We start from the raw sequence: 21101 nt of genomic DNA on the forward strand, positions 1-21101 counted from the left end.
CAACCCGAGTCTCTTGCATTTCCTGAACTGGCAGGTGGAATCCTTACCACTGGTCCACCTGGGAAGCCCATACTCCATTTTTTAAAGCAATGACACCTGTAGTTTATGAAAAATTTTCAGCATGGCCTCTGTTCTCGCCAGTTAACATACCTCCCTCTGGTGGACAAATAGGGACTGTACATTTAGCCCATGGAACTCTTTCTTTTCCCTGTTATCCCGTTTTTTCTGTTCGGTTCCCCAAACTACAGGTCTTTGCTTGGTTCATCATACCATCTCTCCTTTCCACCAGGGTTAGCATAGTGCCTGGACCGTCTAAAGGACATGTTAAAGATTTCCAGGCTTCCCTGGTAGCTCAGCTGGTAAAGAATCCGCCTGCCATGCAGGAGAACCCAGTTCAATTTCTGGGTCGGGAATATCCCCTGGAGAAGGGATAGGTTACCCACTCCAGTATTCTTGGGCTTCCCGGGGGGCTCAACTAGTAAAGAATCAGCCCGCAATGCGGGAGACCTGGGATCGATCCCTGGGTTGGGAAGATCTCCTGGAGAAGGGAGCGGCTACCCACTCCAGTATTCTGGCCTGGAGGGCTACAGTCCACCGGGTCGCAAAGAGTCGGACGCGACTGAGCACAGCACAAGCATAGCACATTTTCAGAAAACCACCGGAGGAAGGAATTAATTTCAGTTCCGAAGATAGAACAGCAATTGCGACACAATTACAGTTGAGGTGGAAAATAAGGAATCATATTGAAGAGATCAAAATAGAAAGTATCAGTAGTAAGACAGGCAGCCAACTCGAGCGTTAAGACGGAAAACACGTCCCCACAGTGAGTGCGTGCTGACAGTAACTGCGGACCACAGCTGACTGGACAGCAACGGGATTCCCGTGTGGTTCGCGGCTCCCGGCGGGGCCCGCTCCCACAGCCCACGGGAAGCCTCGGGAGCACCGCGGGCTTGCGGGGCCGAGAGGACGCCCACGCCGCGGCCACCCGGAACCACGGCTACTTAACGCCGGTCTGGGCCGGAAGCAGAAGTCCCGACTGGGCCGCCCGCGGGAAGGTTCAGCAGGACCGGCCGCTCCTCCCGCGGCCTGAGCCGGAGGCATGGCGGGCGCGGCCCGAGCGCGGCGGACGGCCCCAGCGCCGCGCGCCCCCGGTCGGAACCCGGCTCCGAACGTCCGGTTCCTCGGGCTCTCGGGTCTGACGGTCCTGAGGTGGCAACCCCACCGCGCGAACAGCCGGACAGCAGTCCCTCCCACACAGACGCTCCCGGCTCCTCCCAGCTCGCCTCCTCCAGATACGCAGCGAGCCAAAGACTCGACAGTCCCCGCACGCAGCGCTCGCGTTCAAAGGGCGTGGGCGGGGCCCGCCGGAGCCCGGCCAATCGGAGGCTGCGACGCTCCGGGCCAATCACAGCCTCCCGGGCGGAAGGCGGGGCAAGGCGGTGGCTGGGCTCGCGCAGGCGCGGTGCCGGCTGCTCGGGGCCGTTGCTCTGCGAGGAGAGACCGCGCAGGTGAGAGGCCGCGGGCGGGCGTTCACGGGCGGCGTGGTGGGGTTGGGGGCGCTTTCTTCCTGCCTGACTGCGGAGCCTCCTCTTCTCCGACTGTCGGTTGTAGAACGGACGCTCCGCTTGTCTTGGCAACGCGGTTGGCGCTCTGCCCCGGCCCGGCCCGCGTCCCATAGCCGCCCCAGCCGTTTTCCAGCCGCCACGCCCACCTGCTGCTCCCGGCCCCCCACCCGACGTTTTATTAATTGTGTAAATTTGTTTTATTGTTCCTGATTCCCAGTACCTGCTTACTGAGAGAAGCAGTAAGGGTCAGTGTATAAATGGAGCTCAGTCGCTCAGTCGTGTCTGAGTCTTTGCGACCCCTTGGACTGTAGCCTGCCAGGCTCCTGTGTATGTGGGATTCTCCAGGCAAGAACACTGGAGTGGGTTGCCATGCCCTCCTCCAGGGGATCTTCCCGACCCACGGAGCCAAGCAGCGTCTCTTGAGACTCCTGGATTGGCAAGAGGATTCTTTACTAGGAGCGCCACAGTATATAAAAGTAGTTAATGACCTAGTGAAATAACTGGATCCCAGAGATGATGGTCCTAAAGACGTATATAAAGAAATTTGGAATAATTTACATGAATGTCTGTTGTGGTGTTAAATTAATTCTGTTTAACATACTAATTTGCCTGGAGTATTGCTAATTCTGGGACTCCCTTGGTGGCTCAGTGGTAAAGAATCCGCCTGCCAATTCAGGAGATGTAGGTTCCCATCATCTCTGGGTCAGGAAGATCCCCTGGAGAAGGAAATGGCAGCCCACTCCAGTACTCTTGCCTGGAAAATCCCATGGATGGAGGAGCCTGGTGGGCTCCAGTCCATGGGGCCGCAGAGTCGGACACAACTGAGCAACTTCACTTTAGAACTTCAGTGTTTTGTTTGTAGAAACTTTTCATTGTTTTATACTTTATTTTTAAAATGTGTTTGCTTGAATAGATAGCACGAGGGGAAAAACTCAAGACTCCCTTCTCAGAATAGCAAGTGACATGAGGGCTGTCTCTGTCCTTCAGTGAACTGAGCTGGCACTAACATTCACTGCTGCTGACCCTTTGCGGGCGCCCCTCTTCTCCCCAGGATCCCTGCCAGTGTGAACTGAGTGCTTCTGCCTGAGGTCATGCAGAGAACATCGCGTCTGAAGCGAGAGCTGAGCCTGCTGGCCGCGGAGCCGCCCCCGGGCATCACGTGCTGGCAGGATGGGGATCGGATGGAAGACCTGCGAGCGCGTAGGTGTCACCCCAGGCGAGCGACAGTTGTGCTGAGACGTGAATACCGTGTGTTCCTCTGAATTAGGGCACGAGTGCATCTGCCTGCCTCGTTTGCTACATTTATAAAAGGTCTCCAGGACGTTTCTTCTTTGGCCTTTTACCCCCACCCCCACCCCCCACCCCTGCTTGATTTAAACAAGACGTGGGCATCAGCCCTGAAGCAGTTCAGCACCATGGATGCGTCACCTTTACGCATCCGTGAGGCCAGACTGGGCAGCACGTGGTCGGAACGCAGCCGGCCTCCCCAGCAGGGCTGCAGGTGTCTGTGGCCTGTGGCCAGATCTCCCACATAGCCCTTGTGTGACACCAGCCTGGGCTGGCGCCTCACGTGGGGGCTGGTCAGACCCTGAGAGCTGTCCCAGACCCAGCATCTCCGTCAGGACCAGGCGGGGAGCTGCTCCAGGCCACCCAGTCACCTCTTCACTGTTTCTTTTTCTTTCAAGAGATTCTAGGTGGAGCCAACACACCTTATGAAAAAGGTGTTTTCAAGCTGGAAGTTCACATTCCAGAGAGGTCAGTGTGAATTATATTTACATTTCCAGGCTAAACCAGTTACTGGGAGACAGCACTGTGGTAGAGTGTTGAACACAGGACTTACAGGACCTGGATCTTAGTCCTAACCTTATTAGGACTTCCTGTGACCTCTAGCACCTTATCTTGGGAGTTCAATCTCTTTCTCTTAAAACTGGGCTACATCACATCTAACACCACCTCCCCCCACCCCGGGCTCACCGTTGCACTAACACACACATAACACTGTGGTAACACACACACCATTGCAGTAACACACACACGTCATTGAGGTAACACATACATACCCTTGCGGTAACACACCATTGCAGTAACACACACACCGTTGCAGTAACATACGCATACCATTGCGGTAACAAACACGTGTCATAGAGGTGATACATACATACCATTGCGGTAACACACACACAACACTGTGGTAACACACATAACACTGTGGTAACACACACACCATTGCAGTAACACATACATAAACTGACCATTTAGACCCTGTCTAAGTGTATGGTTTTAGGCGTTGAGGTACATCCAGCCACCCCACCACAACCATCTCGAGAACGTTTTCATCTTCCCAAACGAGTCCTCCGCAGCCCTGTGACGCCAGTTCTCTGTCCCTGCCCGGTCCCTGGTGGCCCCGTTCCCTCTGCCTCTGTGTAGAGGCCCCGTTCATGCAGGCGTGCTGGAAGCCTCTCATCAGGGGGCAGCGGTTGTAGTTTGTGGTTTGTAGACACCTGTTCACAGGCCAGGTTTGTTACAAGTCCCGAGAGAAGCAGGTAGTCCCAGGGATGTCAGTTCTGAGACACACAGGGGTTTTCCGAGGTCTGTGTCTCACCAGAGAAAAAGTAACTGGGTGCAGGGTGTAAATCAGAACTGGACTCTGGTTCTCAAAACCCATCTGTAAAAACGCTGCAGCCGAGGCTAAGGGAATCTGAGTGGTAGGTGAGACCGAGGAGTAATTTTTGCATTTTTTTCATGGGTGTACTGACAGTTTTGTAGCTCTGTAGGAGAGGGGCCTTATTCTTAGGAGATCATGCTGAAGTTTTTCAAGGGCTAGGGACTTGATCCAGGTGGTGGGTAAAAGGGTTTTCAGTACTGTCAATTATCATCATAAAAATTGGGGGAGAACAAAGGTTTGTCTCTCAAAGGTTGCTGTCCTAATTAGTCATCAGCAGCTGTTCATAACATCAGAAGCAATATTGTAGTGAAACTTCCCTGTTCTCCTGTGCTGTCAAAGGTACCCATTTGAACCTCCTCAGATCCGATTTCTGACTCCCATCTATCACCCCAACATCGACTCTGCGGGACGGATTTGTCTAGATGTTCTCAAGTTGCCACCAAAAGTGAGTGGCAGGGGCAAGGTCTACCCTCTAGCCTCACATGATTGGAGAAGCACATTCTTAGAGCTGCTGCCTGTCTGTCTGTCCATCTGTCTAGGGTGCCTGGAGACCATCCCTCAACATCGCAACCCTGCTGACTTCCATTCAGCAGCTCATGGCCGAGCCCAACCCGGACGACCCGCTCATGGCTGACATCGTAAGTGCCCAGCCCACTTTCCCCATGTCCCACACGCTGTCCAGGAGGGTTGCGTGGCGGCTGGAGCTGATAAGTCTCGTTTCTCTCCATTGACTCTCCGCTTCCGTCTTAGTCCTCAGAGTTTAAATACAACAAGCCAGTCTTCCTCAAGAACGCCAGGCAGTGGACAGAGAAGCACGCACGGCAGAAGGTGGGGTGTCTGGCAGCTCTGACTTTGCTCCTGCCTCTCATGTGTTACACGTGAATGTGTCTGTATACACACAAGATTTTATTACATGTGCCGAGTCCATGCTGTACCCAAGGGTGGCTGGGTGATCTTCGCCTGCAACCTTCCTTGTAATCATTCAGCAGATAGATAGCTCAGCCAGTGGGAGCGAGGGTTTCTAGGAGCCACCGTCCACTGAGGACCACCAGGCAGCTGGGGCCTCTGCGGGACTCGGGGAGGGGCAGGGGTGTGGGAGGGAAGGGAGTGGACGTGGAGGGAGGGAGGAGCCACGCCCCCGGTTTACCTCACTTAACAAAGGAGACACTTCAGGAGCAGAGACGATGCTGAGCACGCGTGGGTCTGCTGAGCCGTCCCCTCCTTGAGACGGAGTCACGTAGCCTTTAGTGTCAGTAGGGGGAAGAATTAACAGATAAACGGCACAGGGGATGGGAGCAGCTTTGGAGAGAATGTCTGTCCGGGGGGAGGCAACAAGGCCCCAGGAGAACGTTTGCTGTGAACCGTGTTCGGTGTGAACCCAGAAGTACGGTGTGAACTGTGTTCGGTGTGAACCATGTTCTGTGTGAGCCGTGTTCGGTGTGAACTGTGTTTGGTGTGAACATGTTTGGTGTGAACTGCTGTGCTTTCCCACCTGCTCCTTCCCAGACAGACGAGGAAGGGATGCCTGGCAGCCTCCCCGAGGTGGGCGGCTCAGAGGGACCCAGCGCCGCACAGAAGAGGAAAGCTGGGCAGCTGAGCAGCGGTGGAAAGAGGTTTTGCCCTGACGTTTAGGGATTGTCCTGGCCCGTCTTTGCCGGGATGGTCCAATTTGCCTACATTTCTGGACTGTTTTCTTTGTATTTGATGATGTGATCATTTTTGTATCTTGTGAAACAGACCTTGTATATTTACGTGTTCTGCTTTACGTTGATTCTTTGAGAGTTATTTTATTTACCTTGTGCATATTGATTTTAAAACTCGTAAGCCTGAAAAATAAATAGTCATTTAATGTTGAATATGGGTTTATCCTGAATGTGTGTTTGGGAGCAAACTGGCCAGAGAGCTATTCAGAAGGAGTGTTACGATATTTGGAAGAGTCCTTTATTTTGCCAACCAACCAGCATCAGTCAGGACACTGAGGATGGACATGTGTCTAAAGGAGATTTAGAGAGAATTTGGTGCCCGCCATGCTTCCAGAATTCTAGGTTTCAGATGTCTGGCAGTGCGGGCTTAGGGTCGTCACCCTCCTTGAGTGTTGCTGGCAGCCTTCTCTCTGGCTCACGTGGCTGGTCAGAATACTGCAGCGCAGCACTGTGTGTTCACCAGATCCAGTGAGCACCTGCTCCGTGCCGAGCGTCTGATAGGATATTAGTGAGGCAGTCAGGTGATGATCACACAGATTCACATGGCTCTTCACAACTCCTCGTGTCCCTGGCAGCTTCATTTGACAGCAGGTACTAAGGTGCCAAGCTCTAGTCCCTGCCCAAGACTGGACAGGGCCCTGGGGCCTGTCCTCACTGTTCTGTGTAGACGACGGAGCAGGCGGACCTGGACCCGTCCTCACTGTTCTGTTCAGACGACGGAGCAAGCAGACCCGGGCCCGTCCTCACTGTTCTGTTCAGACGACGGAGCAGGCGGACCCGGGCCCGACCTCACTGTTCTGTTCAGACGACGGAGCAGGCGGACCCAGGACCGTCCTCACTGTTCAGACAACGGAGCAAGCAGACCCGGGCCCGTCCTCACTGTTCTGTTCAGACGACGGAGCAGGCAGACCCGGGCCCGACCTCACTGTTCTGTTCAGACGACGGAGCAGGCGGACCCAGGACCGTCCTCACTGTTCAGACAACGGAGCAAGCAGACCCGGGCCCGTCCTCACTGTTCTGTTCAGACAACGGAGCAAGCAGACCTGGGCAGAAGTCAGCTGAGGTGGAATGAGGTGCCGAGGCACGGAGGCTCCATACCTCGCCATGTTGAGCCTGGTGGTCCCGGGCCAGGCCAGGCTCAGGGCACACAGAGGGCCCCTCGAGCCATTTAACTTCCTCCACCACAGAACCGCCCTGCGCTCACAGCAGCCTGCCTTAGGACACAGGCGCAGTAACAGACGACGGCATCAACCGAAATGTGAATTTCCTGCGTGTCCCCACTTCATGTGTTTCCAGCTTCTACAGAATTCTTGAAACCACTTCTCAAAATCAGCTACCGTTCTCTCATCAAACCCAGGAACTCATCTGCTTTCCTCTACTTGGGCACATGTGCCTCAAACTGGGGCTTCCAGATGCCGTTAGGGTATCAACCAGGAAGCTTCATTTGTAAGAACCAAATGGCTGGTGACGGGTTGGGGCCGCACTCACAAATGCTGCACTCACTGTCCCTCCTGGAGGGACTGCCAGCAGCCGTCAGGGCTGCGTGCTTCTCGTCCACAGTGAGCGCCTGTGGCGGGAGACGCTGACGGGGGGACAGGTCAGGTGTGAAGCCAGATGGCCTTGGGGTCGTCGTGGGAGAGCAGACGGCCCTCCGCAGCGGCCCGCCATGAATGTCAGCTGCCCTCCTGTCATGGCCGGAGCCTCGCCCCCGGCCTCCAGCCCTGACCGTCCGCAGTGAATGCGTGTAGCAGCAAGGTCTTCAGGTGACGTATTAATAAAAGCCAGGTTGTACCTCCTCCTGGAGCCCAGGAAAGCCCTGTCTCCTGTCCCCTGCCCACCAGCGCTGTGGGCTTCACCCCCTCGCCTGCACACACCCGCCCCTCTGTAAGCCACGTGCAGCCACGCGGCCACACCCATCTGACACCGGCCCCCCTGCCGGTGCTTCCACACGAGACGCCTCATGCATCCCCTGAAGGGGATGCGGCCTTTTCTTGGTGGACCTCACACCCTGCACCGTCTGCCGGTGTGTCCACTCCATGGGCTGGGTCATGGCTACAGAGCCTGTGCCCTACTCACTAGAAATGCCATAGCCGGAAGTCACCGGAGGCCCCGTCTCTGAGTGCACAAGCAAAAGGGACCCGGGCAGAGGACAGGAGACGGGGAGGAAGGCCAGGCCCCGCGCCCAGCCCGGGAAGGAGGGGGAGCAGGGGGAGCAGGAGCGCAGGTCCAGGAGACCCGCCCGGGAAGCACCACCCGCTGGCGGGGGCCAGAGTCCCGCCCGAGCTCTGCACGCTCTGTCTGTCCTGCAGCGGCTCCGGGCACCCCTGGGAGGGCAGGGCCGGGGACTCAGGGACGGCCGGGCTTGTGGCAGAAGGCTGCAGGCAGAGAACCGCAGGGAGGAGCTCGGAGCCACAGGGAAGCTGGGAACCCCGTGTCTTCCGAGGGCAGAAGTTTCTCTGGTGCCTGCGAGCCATTCACCGTCCCCCCACGGACCACGGGGCAACCCGCTCCACAGTGTTCTCGGGGGGGTAACATGGTTGAACCCCAGCTCCCAGGATGGGGGGCCTCTTGTGGTATCAGCAGGGGTGCAGAAGGGGGCCCCTAGGAGGGGCGGGGACTCGTCTGTGAGGTGCTAATAGCTACTCGATGGAAACCATACAAACTACCCCAAACCTACTGGTCAAGAACTGGGGGACCTGGGTTAAAGCAGGTTCTCCTGCCTCTTCACCGCATGGGCTTGCTCCCCACGTCTCTGAGAAAGGGGCACGAAGTCCTATTTTCTAAAACCAATTCTCACAGAAGTCTTGTAAGGGGTGCGTTCAGGGCCTGTGGGGTGTAAAGCATGGGGCAGTCCCTGGCACCCCTCCCCGGCCTTCCTCTGAGTCCCCCACCCCGGCCTTTCCCTGCCACCCCGGCCTTCCTCTGCGCCCCCCACCCTGGCCTTTCCCTGCCCCCCTCCAGCCTTCCTCTGCGCACCCCCCGGCCTTTCCCTGCCCTCCACAGCCTTTCCCTGCCCCACTCCAGCCTTCCTCTGCGCCCCACCACCACCCCCCCCACCCCGATCCCGGCCTTTCCCTGCCCCCACCCCGCCTTTCCCTGCCCCCGGCCGCCGCGCCTGCTCCTGAGCCACGTGGGCCAGCCCCGCCCCAGGTACAGTCTTCTGCTCCCCTCCTTTCCCTAAAGTGAGAAATGTCCAGACCTCAGGCAGTCCTCAGCCTCCTCAGATGCCACAGAGAAGAGGCCAGAGCAGGACTGAGGAGAGACCCGGCCAAGAACCGACAGGCAGCGGCCTGGGAGGGAGGCGACCCGCAGGGTCAGGGGTGGGTCGTCCGCGTGGGTCACTCTGGGTCATCCTGATTTATTTTACAGGCAGCAGCATCATCCATGGAGGGGGCGGGGGGAGGACATTCAGACACCTGAGGCCAAGCCGGACGACTGGAAGCCCCCGCCGCCTGCCCGGCCCCGGCCTGCTAGCGAGGCCTCTGGGGTCCCCTGTGCCCGTCCACCATCCCTGGAGGGCGGCTGCTGCCCAAACCGGGTTCCCTCCGGCTCTGCAACGTGGCCGCCTTCCAGCTTGAGGCCCCCAGGCTGCTGGCGGGGGACGAGGGCCCCCAAAGGGAGGCCTTGGGTCTCGGAGGCCTCGGCAGTGAGCTCCACGTCGGGGAAGGCCACCAGGGCCTGCGTAGAGTCGCAGGAGCTCGGCTCCCGCGGGCCCCCCCAGCAGGGCCGGAGGCGCCGCAGGTCCTCCCGGGAGTGGGGGCTGAAGAGCAGGTAGAGCAGGGGGTTGAGGCAGGCGGGCAGCGGCAGCACCAGCAGCAGGACGGCCTTGACGGCCTCGGGGGTGACCGGCAGGAGGCCCAGCGCGGACGCCAGGCTCAGGAAGGCCACGGGGCAGTAGAGGAGCCCGTCGGCGAAGGTGAGCCAGGCCACGTGGCGCACGGCTGCACAGTCCCAGGAGGCCTCCAGCCCGGCCGCGGGCAGGCGGCAGGAGAGCCGGATGCAGGCCAGGGCTGCCGCCAGGAGGCAGGCGGCATGCAGCAGCACCAGCGCCACGGCGAAGCCCAGGGCGGCCGGCCGGCCGGCGGGCGGGGCATGGGGCAGGCAGAGTGGGGAGGCGCCATACTCGCCCACCGAGGCCAGTGGCAGGGCGGCCAGCAGCCCCGCCAGCGCCAGGCAGCCCAGAGCCCCCGCGCGCACACTGCCCGCGGCCGGCGCCTTCCCGCGGGCCCGCACGCAGGCCGCGGCCACGCTGCAGTGTGCCGCACCCAGGCTCAGCAGCAGCACGGATGCCTCGGAGCCCAGCACAGCCAGGAAGCCCGCCGCCCGGCAGCCCGGGCCTGCCTCCCAGCGCGCGCCGAACTCGGCAAACTGGCCGAAGGTCAGCGCATCGACGGAGGCGAGGAGGCCGCAGGAGAGGCCGGTCAGGGCGTTGGCACCCGCGAGGGCCCCCACCACGAACTTGGCCGGGGGCAGCGGGCCGGGCCCGGCCACGGAGAGGCTCAGCAGCACCAGTGCGTTGCAGAGCAGGGCCAGCAGCACGACGGCCCACACGGCCAGGCGGACGCCCCAGCTCTCGAAGAGGTGCTCGCAGGGCTGGAAGGGGCCTGCGGGAGAGAGGCAGACGCTAGGCAGGCCGGGCCGCACAGCTCTGCCCTCTGCCCATGGCCTGGGCTTGGGCTCCGGCGGGCAGGGGCAGAGCGGACACCCGGAGGGCCTCTTCCCCCTGTGGCTGGGGGTGGACACGGGCCCAGGACCCCAGGAGCAGATGTGGGAGACACACACACACCGAAGCAGGGCAGGGAGGCCCTCCCTGCAGAGCAGCGTCCAGAAGCAAGGGCGGGACAGGCCAGCCTGGCGGAGTGGCCGGGGCACTGCTGTGGGGCAGGCCAGGCCGACCGCAGAGGGAGAGGGGTGGCCGGCTCTGCTTCTCAGGACGGTGCCACCCCAGCGGGAGGAGGCTCCATGGCCACGCTCAGTGCCCCGGAGTCGGTTGGTGCTGGGGGCAAAGCACGGGGGCACTGGTAGCCCTGGGGTCTGCCTGCCGGGTCCTGCCCTGGGCAGGGAGGCCTGGCCTTGTCCCCCTCTCTTGGGGCCGTCATCAAACCACCCTGTCGCTTTGATTCTTCACTGTTTTGACCTTGGACTCCTGCTCAATGCGCTGCCAGGCGGCCTGGGGCTTTGGGAGGCTTCTGTGCCAGCTACTTCTTAAACACTTTTTTCTGATTATCAAATAATAGACAGTAATTGTGGAAAAATCGGAACACAGAACATGGAAAAACTGAAACTGCTCATGAGAGAAGCCCCTCAGAGAAGCTCCTTCTTTTGCGAGGTTTTCTATCAGTTTAATACATACATGTACATATAGATCTTTAACTTATTGGGACTTTACTGCATATCGTTTCTTTTTCTCTTTTTGCTGGAGTATTATCGTGCGCGCTCTCCCAGGTCGTTATGCTCCTCAAACATGTGCGGGTGCCTGTGCGGGACGTAGGGCACCAGATCTCCTCGGGCCGTAGGCACCGGCTACTGGGAAAGCGAGCAAGCCAGAGCCTGGACCGTCCGCGTGAACCCGACCAGCCCCTCCGGGTGCGCTTCCCGCCGCGGGCACGAGGGGGCGCGGCTGCCGGGCGGGTGGGGACCCCGTCCACCGCCTCCTCCCGCTTGCTCGCCCCCAGGCGGCCTGGGCCGCACCAGCGGGGAAGCTTTGTTCCCTGACATCTTGGGGAGACTGAAGCCGTCAGGAATGGACGCTGCTGGACGGAGCCCCCGGGGACGCCTGGAATTCTATGGCCCAGAGCGCTCTATCCCGTGCGCTCCTGGGAGGGAGCGGGGAGGGGGCGGGCAGGGTTCAGACTGGCCAGCGGCCCCTCAGCCCTCCCTGAGCGCAGGGCGCCCACTGAGAACCGTCTCCTCCTGGCGGTGGCACTTCCGAGGGGTGCTCTGGAGAAGTCACTCGGACTCCTGGACAGCAGCACGGAAGGGGGCGACAGCCCGCCCCTCGCAGCAGTCACCAGGGCAGGCTGCACTCGCGGAGGCGGGAGCCCCGAGGGGGCGGGGCCCCAAAGAGGGGGCCCCAAGGGGGCGGGGCCTGCAGTCCTCCCCCCCGCCCCCGGGCCTTCCCGCCTGTTTTGACCAAAGAACTGAAAAATGGAGATGCAAAGGAAGTAGTCCAACAGGACAAGTAATAACAGTTTAGTCATTAAACAAAGCCAAAGACCTTCCTTCTCAAAGGCTATAGATGACACTCTGAGCCGTACCCTGCGCCCTGTCTTACAGATACTGAAAGCCCTGCCAGGGGAAACGTTCACGACAGGACGGTAGCCAAGACATAAGAAGCCGCCACGACTCTGAGGACTGGCCTCAAGGAAATGGGAACAAACCAACCAAGGAGCTGAAGATTAACTGCACTTAAAACAATGACAGTGATGCTGGTCAGACCACCGATGACCAATTTCAAGATGACTGTCAGAGCTGATCGCGCTGCTTCAGGCAGACCCCTCCCTCCACCCATAGAAGCTCTTGCCTGCAGATCGATGTCCGGGGGAGGTCAGGCTTTGGACACGAGTCTGCCGTCGCCCAACCACCCTGGTTGCCAGCCTCCGAAATAAACTTTCCTTTCCCCCAGACTTGCCCCTCGAGTACTGGCTTTTGAGCAGCGGGACCTCACTTTCCGAAGCAGCCCTTCCCCAGTGCCTGCCCTCCCCACCAGAGGTGCCCTCTCACCTGGAGCAGGGCTACACTGGACTGCGGGCTGGGGCCTGGGCTCCTCCATCTCCAGCTGGAGCTCTTCCGGGTCCAGATCATCTGAGGAGAGCAGACGGGGGCTCAGACCTGCTCTCGGTGTGGGTCAAGCCCGCCCTTTCCCCAGACGTCCACCCCAGAGACGTCCGCTGGGCACAAGGCATCCTGGTGGCCCCAGGGAAATGCTGTCCGACCATGTCCCCTCCGCCTGTGATCCTCCACGCCGGAGACCTGCTCCTCCTCTGACTCAGGGAGCACCCGCACCCCTGCAGCTGGGCAGAGTCTGAGGAGGCTGCCCTAACTCTGGGGGCTCTGTACGCTGGCCAGGACTCCACATCCAGCTGGAGGCACCGCACACAGAGCGGGACAGAGCAGCAAGCCGGATGTGCTGCAGGATGTGGACCAGGTCTAGGCAGCTGGGAGGAGCACTCGGGAAGGGCAGGGCCAGGGGAGGAACGCTGGCCTCAACGTGTACAGCCTGAGGGAACCACGCCACCCTACTGGCTGACAGCCCCGACGGCAAAACCAGCATCAGTGGATGAATCACAGGAGGAGAACCACGGTCCTGATGGACAAGCCCCCGGATCAGAGTCATGTGAGGGGGGCAGTGCCCGCATGAGCCCGGGGCTGGGCACACTCTGGGGGGCGTGGACAGGACAGCCCTGCTCTCGGGCAGTCGTGGCTCCATGCCCTCGCTGGGCAGCTGGGACCACAGACCAGCTCTCGTCCTCCAGGCCCACGCCCGCTGAGTCCACATCCTTGCAGCCGTGGGGGCCAGGCGCCCTCTGGTGCTGCTGCACAGGTGAGGTGAGGACGCTGCCCTGGTCTCGTGGCCAGGGCGCGACAGGGCCAAGTTCAAAGCCAGCCTCACTGGGCCCCAGAGCCCAGACGCTGGACTTCTCCACCAGGGGCTGGTTTGGGGGACGGTCGGGGGGCTTTAAGGTCCAGGAGGTGGGGGGAGCAGCAACTGAGGAGACTGGAGCAGAAAGCCTTATGAGAAGGGGCGCCTCCCTACGTAGCTAGCAGATGGGCCAGATAATGCTTGTGGCCCCTCAATTCTAAGTCTAGGCTCTGCGATTCTGCTCGTCTGAGAAAACAGGGTCAGAAAGGCAAATCCCTTGTTAAAGAGACTCCGAACATGCTGGATTATTTCCCTGCTCGCTCTTGCACTGCCTCAGACCAGGGCCTGCAGCGTCCTGGGGTGGACGTCTCAGGGGCCACAAACTCTTTAAGAATACCGAAGTGATAAATGAATGCTGTAAACCGTTTTATAGTTTATAAAGGCGAAATCCTGTTTTAAAGTGATAATTCATCACTGGAAGAGGTTTTTTTTTTTTTTCCTGGCTGATTGGCTTGTGAGATCTTAGTTTCCTGACCAGGGATTGAACCCGGGTCCCTGGCTGTGAGAGCTCAGAGTCCTGATCATGGGATCTCGAGGGAACTCCTGAAAGACTTTGTCTTAAGAACAAGAATCTGGTTTCTGGAGATGGGCTGGGTGAGGTAAGGGAGCCAGATGGCCGCTCCCTTGGGTCTGGGCCAGGCCAGGCAGGCAGTTGGGTCATACCAGTCCCCGCCTCTGGCTCAGGGCTGGCATCCTGCGTGGAGCCTCGCTCCTGCTGCAGGTTGGAGTCGTCCTGGGAGGCCGGAGGCCGGGAAGTGCCCACAGCCTGGCGGTCCACCCCTCGCCACCTTTCCCACTCTGCAAAGGAGCTTGGGGATGCCTAAAGGAAGCGCAGGGGAAGCCGGAGGGCTCCGGCCAAGGTCGGAGGTCATAGTAAAGCTACTGACTGAGGCGCTAGTAAAGCTCCTGTGGCTGCGGCCCCTTCTCGGCTCTGTGGACCCTCGGGAATGGGACCCTGCCCAGCTCCCCTTACCATCCCGATGCCTGTGGTTTTCTAAGACTTCAACCTGGTGGAAAGTTCCACCTCGAGGAAGGCAGGACCCCTGTGGGCAGACGGCAGATGCCACACTGCCCTTGGGATGCATCTGCTGGGCCAACGCCGGCCGTACACTCGCCCGGGAGGCTCTGCACCCGCCCCCGCCCATGCTGGCCTCTGGGGCTCCTGGCTACATGCCTGCATGTTCACGTCTGCATGTTTACCTCTGAGCAGGACCCTGGGCGCATCTGCGGTCTCCCCAGTCTGTGGGGTGTGAACACTGCTCCCGCTTTAAGGATGAGAAACAGAGGGTCCGACAGGCCTGCAGTGGCCCAGCCCGTGAACCGTCTCATCCAGTTAGAACCCGGCTCTGTCTACACTGTCCTGAGCGTTCTCCCACAGTGGTGGTGGTTTAGCCGCTCAGTCACGTTCGACGCTTTGTCACCCCATGGACTGTAGCACTCCAGGCTCCTCTGTCTGTGGGATTTTCCAGTCAAGAATACCAGAGGGGGTTGTCATTTCCCTGTCCAGGGGATCTTCCTGACCCAGGGATCGAGCCCATGTCTCCTGCATTGCAGGCAAGTCCTTAACCACTGAGCCTCAGCCACGGTTAGACCTGACTCTTCTGCTTCACTTCTGCACTGACATACTGTGAGGAGGGAACCCAGCCCTTCCCTCCCCGCCCGCCCCCGGATTCCGCCTGTGCTCTGCATCAGGCTGCTAGCCAGGGAGGCCCTTCTTTCTGCCCATCATCCGAGAGCCCGCCCGCAGGCCGTCCTGTCAGGGTGAGGGGCCACTCCTGCGAGGCCAGAGCACTGGGGTCTCCGAAGTCGCCGGGGAGACTTGCCGGGGGCGGTGTTTGGCTCTGGGAATGGCATGAGGAGACTTTTCTCTGGAAGCAGGCTTAACTGAATTAACGGAACCGCGCTTGGCTGTAGCTGATGGAAAAGGGCTGCCTGCTCTAAGAACACCCTGCGAAGTGGGAGTGGGGCGCCGTGGGGGCACTGTGGTCCACAGGGTGTGTGGACAGGCAGGGCTGTGACGGGCGTGGCCCTGAGCGCCCGGGGCTGCAGAGGGCTCACGGACCCCTCCCCAGGCCTTGGAGACAGGCCTGGACAGAGGTGGTTCCCCCCAACCCCGAGCCCTGCAGCCCTGCCGCTCCCCGCGGGCCCACCCGCCCCTCCCGGGCCTCCTCCCCGCCGCCTGCGTCCCCACGTGGGTCACTCACAGCGGCTCTCGGCCCGGTCGGCCAGTGTCCGTTTGGGAGGGTCCTGGGCGTCGGGGGGAGGGTGCTGGGGCCCCCGCAGCCCCGAGGCTGTGAAGAAGCCGGGGCAGCCGCTGTAGGCACAGCACTGGTAGGCGTAGGGCACCTCCAGGGTCCTGGGGCCGGGAGACAGCCGCCTGAGCCAGATCAGGACTCCGCCCGCCCTCCACCTGCCAGGGCCCCGAGGGCAGCCTCCTGGCTCCTTCCCGTGCCCGGCTGCCCCTCCCACCCCCTCCCCCCTCATCTCCAGGCCCCGACGCGACCCAACCAGGCAGGACGCCTTCCCCTCATCTTACATCTGTCCTCGCCAGGGTCCCCCAGGGCTGGGGTTGGGGTGGGGACGCTACCCAGGGCTTGGTCTGGGCCAGACTTGGGGCCTGTAGGCTGCTCCTGGGGCGAGGCCTGGGGTGCCCCCGCCCTGGGACCGGGCAGCCTCACCTCAGTCTGGGGAAGCTGTCCTTGGGGAAGGCCTGGGACAGGGCACGGTTCCCTCGGAGCTTCAGGTGCACCAGGCCCCCCAGCCCGGCCAGGGGCAGCACGCTCAGCTGGTTGCCCGTCAGGTCCCTGGACAGCGGACGTGACCAGTTTCCGGTCAGCGGGAGGCTAGGGCAGGCTGTGCTGTGGCATGGCCAGGTGCCCAGGCAGAGAGGCCATGGACGCCGGGCAGAAGCAGCGGGGCGGCAAGGGCGCTGGCCTGGGGCCACCTACCTGTGGGGCTGCTGGAGGGGCGCCCCGCCATCCCCCCCGGGCAGCACCCCTGCAGGGCCCACCCTGTCCCATCGGAGCGCTGACCACTCCCCGAGGGGGTCCCCCTGCTGTGCTGGCCCCCGCCCCCTGCACCCCGAGGACCCAGGGGCCAGAGCTGGGAACAGGACAGACTGCCCACACACAGGAGTTCGGCCACCTGCTCTGTTTCAGAGTCAGCTTGGAGCCAGAGGTGAGGATGCCCACAGCTCCCCCGGAGAAACATTAGAGGAAGCCAGACATCCACACCAGACAGCGCGACCACAGGCCACGTGGCGTGGAGACCGGCCTGGGCTGGCCAGCAGGAAAGCCAGCCCGCCACTGGCTGCCCGTGAAGCCAGGGCGTCACGTCTGCCTGAGCCCCAGCAGCCTCATCTTTCAGATGAAGATGCCGCCCCCACCGACCAGGGGGATGAAGATACCGCCCCCCTCCACCCACTGACCAGGCGGGTGCAGATACCGCCCCCATCATTGACCAAGGGGATGAAGATGCCGTCCCCACCGACCAGGGGGATGAAGATACTGCCCCCCAACTGACCAGGCGGGTGCATATACCACCCCCCTCATTGACCAAGGGGATGAAGATACCACCCCCCCACTGACCGGGGGCTGCTGAACAGACAGGCAGGAAGCAGGTTGGGAGAGTGGCCTGGGGCCCAAAGCACGGGGCCATGAGCTCTGGGGACCCTGAATCCCGGCCCCAGGAGGGAGGGCCCCCACCTGGGCGCACCTGTGCGGTGAGGGGCAGGGCTGCTGGGTTGCTGGCGGACATGCCTGAGGATGCAGTGGAGAGCCTGCGCCGCTGTGCGTGGCGGCCCCCAGGACCTCTCTTGCGCTGACGCACATCCCAGTGCTTTGGGGGACCCCCACTCTGCGGCCCCAACCCCCGCATTCTGCCCCCCCAGCCTGGGGCCCGAGGCAGCGTGTGACCTCCAGGGCTCACAGAGGGGGGCTCCTTACGCCAGAGCTGGGTCCCCCGATATGTGTCCCACACCCACAGCGACTCCCCTGGGCTGGGCCCTCCCCACCGCGGGCGGCACCCAGGAGGAGAGCCGCACTCACAACTTGACCAGGGAGCGCAGGGTTGAGAAGGCCTCAGGGTGGATGGATCGGATGGCGTTCCAGCTCAGGTCCCTGTGTGAGAGAGGACGTGATGAGAGGGGGCACACACACGGAGGACCCGTCGTTCTTGCCCTGGGGCGCGGGTGTGCTGGGTGCTCACGGGGTGCGGGGGTGCAGGAAGGCCCTACTCAGAGCGATCACAGGGAGGCGGGCACCCTACTCACAGGGGTCGCGGGGAGGCAGGCCCCCTACTCACAGGGGTCATGGGGAGGCGGGCCCCCTACTCACAGGGGTCGCGGGGAGGCGGGCCCCCTACTCACAGGGGTCGCGGGGAGGCGGGCCCCCTAGTCACAGGGGTCGCGGGGAGGCGGGCCCCCTACTCACAGGGGTCGCGGGGAGGCGGGCCCCCTACTCACAGGGGTCGCGGGGAGGCGGGCCCCCTACTCACAGGGGTCGCGGGGAGGCGGGCCCCCTAGTCACAGGGGTCGCGGGGAGGCGGGCCCCCTAGTCACAGGGGTCGCGGGGAGGCGGGCCCCCTAGTCACAGGGGTTGCGGGGAGGCGGGCCCCCTACTTACAGGGATCGCAGGAAGGTGAGCTCACGGAAGGTGTCGGCTCTGACTTCCCAGATGCGGTTGTGCTGGAGGCCGCTAGGGCAGCAAGAGGCCTGCTGAGCCCAGGGCCAAGGGCTTCCTGCCCCCACCCCACACACTGGGAGAACGGAAGGACCCAGCTGGCAGAAGTCACCAGAATTAAGGGAGCACAGGGGCCCCCGGCCGCCTTGGGTAAGAGTCGGTCAGGAGACTAAACTACAGGCCATCCCTGTGGCTCCAGGGCAGTGAGTTTCCAGGGCTCCCCGGGGCCTGGCTCCCAGCCCTACTAACTTCACCCTGAGGGCCCTCCAGACCCTATTCCAGCAGCAGAGCCCAGCAGACCGGTGTCTGAGTGAGAGGTGGACCCTGGGCCTCGGGACAGCAGGACCCACCCTGCCTGGCCCCAGGGTGCAGAGACAGCGGTCTGCGGGCCCCGCGCTGGGGACACAGGAGCTCGGAGAGCCTGTGACGGGGTTCTGTCCTCGTGGATCCTGCAGCGCAGGTTCCCTCCTGGACACGAGTGTGCGCATGTGTGCGTGTGTGTGTGTGTGCACATGTGTGAGTGCGCATTTGTGGAAAACGAGAGCCAGGGCCCCTGCTGGCCAGCAGCCGCTCCCTGTCCAGCCCTAATCACCACCTCATTTTGTTCCGTTTGAGCCCCGAGTGGCCTGAGACACGTTTCAGCACCAGCTCCGGGGCCATCACCCGCAAGTTCTGCCTGCCTGTCCCGGCCCCACCGAGTCCCCAGCCAGGGGCGGAAGGTCCGTGTGCCTGCCAGCCCTGCCCTCGGGCCCTGCCTCACACTCACATCTCCTCCAGCTTCTGACACCCACGCAGGCTGGGCAGCCCCTCGATCCGGTTGTGAGACAGCTCCCTGGGGACAGGCGGGGATGGTGAGGGGAGCCGGCCACCAGGGACACGGCTGGGCAGGCTCCTCACCCCGACCGGGTCCTCGGGACTCCCCTCCACATTGTAGGGGCGGCGAGGGCCGCTTCATCCACAGGAGGCCTGGGGGATGCAGCCAGGGCCCAGGGTTGGGGCGCAGGAGCTGAGGGGGTGCTGAGGCGCCAGCAAGGCCCGCATGCTGCCGCGCCAGCTGGCCGAGGCTCAGGCGTGGAGCTGACGCCCTTGGGGATCCCTTGGCAACCCCTCATCCCGCTGAGGCACAGGAGGGGACAGGACCCCCAAGGACGCACCGCCTGTTGGTGGCAGGCTGGACCCCGTCTTGAGCCGGGGGCGGCAGTGAGCACCCAGGGCCAGCGGGACCCCTCGCCCGTGACTGAACACTGAAGCACCTCTGAGGTCCCGGAAGGGCGCATTTTCCTTCATGGACTCGGAAAACTTACTAGAACCACTCCAGAGGGACCTGCCAGGTGCCTCCCACCCTCCGAAACGTCCCCAGATGACAAGCAGGAGGTCAGGACCACTGAAGGGAGAGCCGGGCCTTGCCTGGCAGGAAGTGGCGGAGCTGGGCCTCAGACCTGGTCTGACTATGATCACCCGGGCTGCTCCCGGAACTGGGAGAGGCGGCCCGGTCACTCCTGGGCAGCTCTCTCAGCCAGAGCTCCCCCACCCACCAGGAAGAGCAGAGAGTGCCCCAGGGGCGGAGGCCGGAGGGGCTGGGCCGGGCCACGGCCACGGGGAGGGCAGGGAGGCACTCACAGGACACGGAGCCTGGGCAGCTGCTGGCACATCCCCGGGGGCAGCCGCTGGAGCCCTGCGCGGGTCAGCGTCCTGCAAGGACGACAGGCCTGCACCGAGCCGCCTCCGCTTGGCCTGCTGCTGTCTGGAGCTCGGCACCGACAGGAGTTGGGGCCCAGGGCGGGGGTGCCTCGGAAGGAGGGGGCCGTCCTGCAGCCACACCCCCACCACGCCCCCCAAGGGTCCCCATGTCCCCACCACACAGGGGCTGGACTCTGCAGCCCGCGTGGGGCCACGGACAGGTGTGCACGGAAACCCAGCCCATGTGGGGCCGGGGACCCAGCCCCTCGCCTGTGCCCCTGTGCCCAGAGAGCTGGTGGGGAGACCCGGGGAGTAGGGTGGGGGCGGGCAGGCTGGGCACCGCTGTCCCGAGAAGAGCTGAGCCAAGGGCATCCTCGGGGAGCACGCCGTCCCTCAGGGGAGCTTCCAGCTCTGGGGTCCCCTGACTGCTTGACCCCTCTCTCACAGTGAGCGGGGGGCCCGCTAAGCTCTAAGGACCCCCCACACCCCGACACTACAGGACCTTAGGTGGGAGCCAGGGGGCCAAGGAGGTGGGCGTCACAGCCCTCCGCCCCTCACAGGTCCTCTGCGCTCCTCCGTGGGTTAGGGACTCAGAGAAACCCCAGGATGGGAGTGGCCCCCTCCCCCAAAACTGCCTGCCCTGCCCCTAGCAGAAGCGGTGTGGGCCCCTGGCCAGGCTGGAGCAGACGGCCAGACCTCGGGGAGCCTAGTCTGGGGGATCTGGGGGCTGAGGGTGTGGTGGGGGGCATCCACTCACAGGCTCTCCAGGCTGGTGGTACCTCTGAGGTCTGGGAACTCCTGGATGTCCGTGGCACCATTCAGGGAACTGGGGGCAGAGCATCAGAGGCCAGAGAGTGAGGTCGGCATCCAGGGGCCCCCCGACCTCCCACCAGTGACCAAAGGGCAAGGTCAGCATTCAGGGGGCCCCCGACCCCCAGCCACTGACCAGAGGGCGAGGTCAGCATCCAGGGGCCCCCCGACCTCCCACCAGTGACCCTGGACCTTCTGGTCCCGGGGGAGGCAGACGCCCAGGAGGCCAGGTCAGCTCCATCCAGCCTGGCCCAGGTGAGGCCCGTGGGACCTGCCCCGTTTCAGAGCAGTGGCCTGCGTGCTTCTGGGGAAGTTCTGGCTGCAGAGGCTGCTCCCTGGAGCCGGGCAGCGGGACTG

General features: G+C 62.3%; 2 protein-coding genes across 8 annotated transcripts in view; one reads left to right on the top strand and one right to left on the bottom strand.

Annotated features, from left to right (window-relative positions):
• The first annotated feature begins 1455 nt into the window (after positions 1-1455).
• On the top strand, positions 1456-6086 carry UBE2T (ubiquitin conjugating enzyme E2 T). Of its 4 annotated transcripts, none has more exon segments than NM_001038034.2 (7): positions 1456-1508; positions 2617-2765; positions 3251-3320; positions 4570-4675; positions 4770-4868; positions 4981-5058; positions 5737-6082. In NM_001038034.2, coding segments are annotated over 6 exon segments (588 nt in total). In that variant the 5' UTR covers positions 1456-1508; positions 2617-2656; the 3' UTR covers positions 5863-6082.
• Positions 6087-9275: 3189 nt separating this feature from the next.
• The window catches only part of LGR6 (leucine rich repeat containing G protein-coupled receptor 6), an 86151-nt gene continuing 74325 nt past the window's right edge, over positions 9276-21101 (bottom strand). For all 4 annotated transcript variants that reach the window (XM_024976932.2, XM_024976933.2, XM_010813594.4 and 1 more), the window contains 9 exons: positions 20692-20760; positions 19875-19946; positions 19021-19086; positions 18198-18269; positions 17622-17693; positions 16254-16379; positions 15780-15931; positions 12657-12737; positions 9276-10537 (listed from right to left, as the gene is read on the bottom strand). In XM_024976932.2, the coding sequence (XP_024832700.1) occupies positions 9342-10537; positions 12657-12737; positions 15780-15931; positions 16254-16379; positions 17622-17693; positions 18198-18269; positions 19021-19086; positions 19875-19946; positions 20692-20760 (1906 nt within the window). In that variant the 3' untranslated portion in view covers positions 9276-9341. The remainder of the gene's footprint in view (positions 10538-12656; positions 12738-15779; positions 15932-16253; positions 16380-17621; positions 17694-18197; positions 18270-19020; positions 19087-19874; positions 19947-20691; positions 20761-21101) is intronic.

The sequence above is a fragment of the Bos taurus genome, chromosome 16, assembly GCF_002263795.3.
Source record: "Bos taurus isolate L1 Dominette 01449 registration number 42190680 breed Hereford chromosome 16, ARS-UCD2.0, whole genome shotgun sequence".
NCBI lineage: Eukaryota > Metazoa > Chordata > Mammalia > Artiodactyla > Bovidae > Bos > Bos taurus.

Bases quoted from the DNA above. Each gene is read 5' to 3' on its own strand.
- UBE2T (XM_059875281.1), top strand. From the start codon at position 2,657: ATGCAGAGAACATCGCGTCTGAAGCGAGAGCTGAGCCTGCTGGCCGCG. The intron at 2,766-3,250 runs GTAGGTGTCACC...TTTTCTTTCAAG, and splicing joins GATGGAAGACCTGCGAGCGC to AGATTCTAGGTGGAGCCAAC. The intron at 3,321-4,569 runs GTCAGTGTGAAT...GTGCTGTCAAAG, and splicing joins GAAGTTCACATTCCAGAGAG to GTACCCATTTGAACCTCCTC.